Here is a 6,116-nt window from a genome sequence, read left to right as displayed (position 1 = left end):
GTTCCATTCGAAATTACCTCTGTGCACGTTCTCTTTTTATTTTAGGCCCTGAGAGAAAAGGAGGAGAAATAGAAGAGAGGTCCCAGGCAGCAGCAGCCAAGCCTCCCCCCCGAAGGGTAAGCCAGCAGAAGACACCAGGGTGCCGGGTACAGCACCGGCTGCTGCTCTGCCACGCGTTTATCTGGATTTACAGCGTAAATACCAGCCCCGCACCAAACACGGGGCGTCTACGCGCCCGCTGCTCACCGGGGCCAGTCCTTGCGAGATTAGCGCTCGGTGGCAGGATCCGGCCAGGCTGATCTCTCACGCCGGTTCTGGGAGGGAGCGGGAGGTGCTGGGCAGCATCCCGCACGCCCAAAGGACCCCCCTCCAGGAGGGGACCAGGCATGATGCTGCAGCAGGGGCAGCACCCACCCACGGGCTGCTCCCCCCCAGCTGGATGAAGAGCCTCTCCTCCACCCAGCTGGGTTTTAGGAGCTGCTGTGGCTTTGCTTCCTGGGGTAAAACCCCCAGGATTTGCTAACGAGGGTCCTGGGCTGACCCGGGCAGTTATAACCGTCCTCAGGTGAGGGGCTGGAGGGCTCACAGAGGGTGTGATGGGCGTGGGGCAGAGCCCCACTGCATCCCAGGCCCATGGGTGTCGCGGCTGCCACCACTCCTGCGCTCGCCCATACGGAGCGGGTGGCTATATGGCTGCCCGGCAGCGGAGAGAAAATACGTTACACGGTCCCGTGCCCAGCGTTAACTAGCCCTGGTTGTAACGGCCGCCTACAAAACTCAGTAACTACAAACAAAGAGTTTTCAAGGCTGATCGTGGGGTCTCCTCGGCAAAAGGGGGGTGGAAAACCGCTCGGGGGAGAAGGAAGACGTGCCTGGGGAGAGTCTCGCACCCACCGCCGCAGCCAGCCCCCTGCGCCAAAGGGAAGCGAGCGCAGAGCACACGAAACAAAATTTCCTCTTTCTGGGGCTTTTTTTAGCATCCTGCTGGTTTTTACATAGCACATTTGGCTGAACTTCGCAACGTTACTGCTCGGGATTTCCAAAGCGCAGTTTCTCGCATTGCTGTGTTTTCGCGGCCGCTCTCGCAGGGGCGTTTCTGGGTGCCCTGGGTGAGCACCCTCGGTGCTCCCCAGCTTTAGCCGGGCTTTCTGGGACCCCTCGTGCTGCAGGTTCGCAGCCCCGGGGGGGGCAGAAGGTGCTGCAAGCGCATCCCTGCCCCGGGGCCGGACGGATGGAGCGGAGGTCGGTGTTGCAGGAAAGCCGCTGTGCAGTGGAGGGGGGCAGCGGGAAAAACGCGCGTGCGCGCGCGCGTGTGTGCGCACCGGGCTGAGAACAGACAGGTGGGCTGGGGCTGCACCTCGTCCTTCCCATGGCGCATCTCGTGGCCCAGCGACGGAGGCAGGATGGATATACCCACCTGGGAATGCAGCCAGAGGAAAGGAAGCCTGATTCAGCCTCCCTGCCTGGGTGATGGGAACGCCTGGGCAAGAGAAGTTTGGTTTTAGAAACAGTAAAATTTAAAAAATCACTGGAAGGAAGAGCCGGGTGATGTGGGCTTAGGGCGTCGCCTTGCAGAGGCCGCTGCAGATCACAGAGCGGAGCCAGCTGGGCTCGCGTGCATCTGCGGGAGCAGGACGCCTGCACGGGCAGCGGGCGACGGCACCGCGAAGTCACCCGAGCTCCTCGCTGCTGGTGCCTTGGAGCAAGGACTTGAGACATTCTCGGTGGAAAAAAAGTGAAAATCAACCCCAGGCAAAGCTGTGCGGCTCCTCGCGAGCACCCTCGCTCTGCCGGGCAGGCTGCCCACGTCCCAGGGCCGGTGCTGGCACCTGGGAAGCCAAGAGGAATAGCGGAGCTCTCCGGCAGTGAGAGGACGCACCCGCTCACTGGTGCCCCGGTCCCGCTGCCTGGGCACAGCCCAGGGACCTACAAGGCGGTTGTTTTGCTTGGACACCCCGGCGGGACCAGGACCTGGATGGGAAGCCCGGCCACGCCACGCTGAGGAGCTCACTGTAACAGTGAAGATGGGCACGTGGCTCAGCACCGCCGTGGAAAACCAACAAGAAAGAGAGCATCCCTCCCGTCTTCTACGAGTACCAGTCCCCACTAAGCGGCTCTGCATGCTTCCCCAGCACAGCCTGCTCTGCCTGTACCTGTGCTCAGCATTTTTTCAAGCCCAGCAGGGCAATTCAGACCACTTGGGGAGGATGTGCTGGTTTTGGCCAACCGGTTTGGCTCCATCCCAATACGGAAGAGGAAGAACCTGCCCGAAGCGGGCGCTGCTGTCAGGAAGCCCCAAAGGGGTTAACCAGCTGCCAAGGGCGAGCTCTGAAGCCCCAGGGAACCCCCGGGGCATGACAGGTATTGCCAAAACCCAGCCACATCCACAGCCCCCTCCCAGTTACTTGTGCCAATTAAGCTCCAGAAAATGGAAACCAAAGCCTGAAGCCCAAGTTACCCACCAGTGATGAATAAAACCTCATGAGTAGGTGAGCATCAATTAGTTTTCTTGCACGATGAAGAGATTACTCACATTTCTGGAATTAGTGGTGCAGGTTCGTGCATCAGAAGTTGGGTGGAGAATTAATAAAAGAATTGGAAAGTCTTTGAACAGAAGGCTAATCATTCTATGGCTTATTAATCATCGCTTCTGAAGTGCAACAACATTATTTCACTGGTTATGTTAGACCACAGACTCACAGAATCATTAAGGTCAGAAAAGACCTTTAAGATCATCAAGTCCAACCATCAGCCCAACACCCCCATGCCCACCAAACCATGTCCCGAAGTGCCACGTCCACACGTTCTTTGAACACCTCCAGTGATGGTGACTCCACCACCTGCTGGCTCTCTGGAAGAAAGGAAGACATCTCAGTCCCATCGGGCTCGTTACTCAGCGGTATGCAAGAGAAACTACGCAAACAGACGTGGAAAAGCTGCCTCCCCGAACTGTTTCCCTTTGTAGAAGATTTTCTGTTTCCACCCAAAGCTACTTCAAAGTTTCGGTGCAATCACACTGGCAAGGGTTGAACATCGGAATCATTAATAAATGCTCACATTATAATGCCTATACCTCAAAGCACAGCAGAAAACATCAGGGATTGCAGCAGGATATAGTTTTTCCTTCATAAATGTGCCTTTGGCATCCTGGTTGGTACCTACGAACTTTTCCCACTTAGACCTGTAGGTTAATTCTTCATGCTGAAGCAAAAGGCAAACCTCAGCGGGTTTGGACAGAGATCTGAATCCCCTCTATATTTATCGGATCTGGGTTTTTATTTTTTTTGTCTGACAGATTCAGCTAGTAACAGCTGCTTACCATGCTAACAATTTTAAAATAAAGTCCACCGCAGTGATGGTATCTGGTATTTCCAACAGCCACAGCAGTCACATGCACACGGTGGGTAAAGGAAAGGCTTAGAAAAAGCAGTTGTGAGAAGATCAAATTTAATATAATGCAGGTAGTTCTGCATCAAAAAGCGTTTAACGAGTGGGCCACTTGTCCCTGCTTGCATGTTTTATATTCTGTTCATGAAAGAGAAATGAAAAAGGTGACCGCGGTTCAGTGAAAGCCAGTTGGGTCTTCCACTCCGTGCCGCAGCAGCAGCGGCTGCTCCGGTGGAAAATGCTCATGTCTCAGGTGCGTGTGTCAGGCTCACTTACACAAGGAGCAGATTTCGTTCCGCCATCTCCTGGGCTGGCCGGAGCATCTCTACGCTGGCCACGCACTCGGTCATGGGGAGACCAACGCAACCGGAGGCAAAGGGGGATTCGGACGGAAAAGCTGGAGCTGGGAGCAAGTTAAATACGCCCGGCCATCGGGGGTGACTTCTGCTCGGCGGTACGGCACGGCAGGCTGGTTTGCGACAGCAATTAAACACTTTTTCTGTTTATTCCTCAGTGGCTTTGCACCTCCCTTCACTGGGCGAGGCATGGCGCTTGTAAGGCGGGAGAAGAGCTGACCACCGCAGGTGCCTCCAGCAGTAGGTTTCTGCTAGAGAGATGCTCCTACGGCTCTTGCAAGCTTTCCTGTACCTTCTGCTTTGTAAGACCCCTGTCTCCCTGCAGTGTGTTAACTGCATTGTTCTGTCTTTCAGCTGCGGGGCCACATCGGTTGTCAAACTCCTGTGTTGAGAGACGTGGCTGAAATGCCACCCAAAAGGTGACAGAGGCGCAGCTCTGGTGACGAACTGCCGACGGCTTCAGCACACAACGATGCGTTTCTCGGTGCGGATCCCCTCCCCGTCAATCCTGTGAGCGATGAGAGTAAAGTCTGGTAACTTCAGACAGAGGGTATGAGCAAAGCACACGAGCAGGACTTTAACTGACTCACCCCATAACGAAGCTCTTCCCCAGAGTGGACACGATGATCTGGTAACCGAAGCCTCACACACGGGTGCCGGGGCTGAACCTTTTCATTTAAGCCCCGACAACCTGAGGACAAGCTGGCTGCAGGACGCGAGAGAGGAACATGTTATCATGCTGGCGCTGAGCACGGATCTGGAGCACAACCATGACGAACAGTTCAACCTGCATGGAAACAGACCTCAAGCCCTACTATGCGATTACGTACACTTTCATCCTGATCCCTGGACTAATAGGAAACACATTAGCTTTGTGGGTCTTTTACGGGTACATGAAAGAGACTAAAAGGGCCGTAATATTTATGATCAATTTAGCCATTGCCGACTTATCGCAGGTTTTGTCCTTGCCCCTAAGGATTTTCTACTACTTGACCGGGACGTGGGAATTTGGAGGAGGTCTCTGCATGTTTTGCTTCTACTTGAAGTACGTCAACATGTACGCAAGCATCTACTTCTTGGTTTGCATCAGTGTAAGACGATATTTGTTTCTTATGCACCCGTTCAAATTCAGTGACTGCAAACGCATCTGTGACGTGTATATCAGCATCGTCGGGTGGGTCGTGGTCTGCGTCGGCTGTTTGCCTTTCCCTCTTCTCAGACTTCACCAGGATGCTAAAAACACGTGTTTTGTGGATCTCCCCGTCAAAGAAGTTGACCTTCCCGTCTCCATTGCAATGATGACGATAGGTGAATTGGTGGGGTTCATAACACCCCTACTCATCATCCTATACTGCTCGTGGAAGACTATCTTATCACTAAAAGAAAAAAATTCTGCTTCACATGACCTCGGAGAGAAAAAAAAGGTTTTAAAGATGATTCTCACCTGTGCTCTGGTATTTCTGATTTGCTTTGGACCTTATCATATCAGCTTTCCACTGGATTTCTTTGTCAAAACCAAAAAGATTAAAAACGGGTGTGCCCAGAAGGTGATCTCGGTGTTTCACGTCGTAGCTTTGTGCCTTGCCAGCTTGAACTCCTGCGTGGACCCAGTCATCTACTACTTTACTACAGATGAGTTCAGGAGACGCCTTTCCAGGCAGGATTTGCAAGACAGCATTCAGCTCCACAACCTCAGCTACGTGAGGAAGCACTCCAGAGGTGTGCTCAGGGACTCCTGAGCCATGGACTACTGGCGCTGGCTTTCCCCAAATGTTTGCCAGGTCTTCAAATGTTCACTATATTTTGGGGTTTGTCTTTTTTTTTTTAACCCCCAGGACACTGAGAGTGACAACTGAGGCAAGCTTCTGCTGATTTCAGTGACGGTTGGAGAAAAACAAACAAAAACCCCAAACCTGACCAAAAATATGTTGATTTAATACATTGGTTGCAAATTTTCTCTGAATAGAAATAACACCATGAAATTCCCACAGGCCCGATTTCTAAGCTGGGCAGCCAGGAGCAGGTAGCTTTGGCAGTAGGAGGAGGACATGGACCCACGGCGAGAGGTGATGCTGCGCCCCATTGTCACCGGTGGGGCCATTACCTGGCCATATCCTGGTCACGCACCCTGGTTTCAGCAAGAGGCAGCAAAGATTTGAGGTCTTGCTATGCAGAAAGAATTTGATCCAAAAAATTAGTAGGCGACACAGTATTATGTGTATCTGAAGCAAAAGACAATCCAGAAGTGACTAATTTCTATGGAGAGTGCCAAGAGCCTGCCTCAAGCCGTGCTGACCACAGAGCGAGGAGCGTAAGGTGGCCCCAAAGGACTTGCCATTGAAATAATTAACCAAGCCTCCATTTTGGGGTGTA

At 53.1% G+C, this 6,116-nt stretch overlaps 1 protein-coding gene across 1 annotated transcript; it reads left to right on the top strand.

The window, feature by feature from the left end:
- Positions 1-4,513: 4,513 nt before the first annotated feature.
- On the top strand, positions 4,514-5,482 carry GPR174 (G protein-coupled receptor 174). Its single transcript, XM_010283335.1, has one exon. The coding sequence runs from the start codon at positions 4,514-4,516 to the stop codon at positions 5,480-5,482; it is 969 nt and encodes a 322-aa protein (XP_010281637.1).
- The last annotated feature ends 634 nt before the right edge of the window (positions 5,483-6,116 follow it).

The sequence above is a fragment of the Phaethon lepturus genome, unplaced genomic scaffold (genome assembly GCF_000687285.1).
Source record: "Phaethon lepturus isolate BGI_N335 unplaced genomic scaffold, ASM68728v1 scaffold21973, whole genome shotgun sequence".
Taxonomy (NCBI): Eukaryota; Metazoa; Chordata; class Aves; order Phaethontiformes; family Phaethontidae; genus Phaethon; species Phaethon lepturus.
This window is presented reverse-complemented; position numbering and strand designations above follow the sequence as displayed.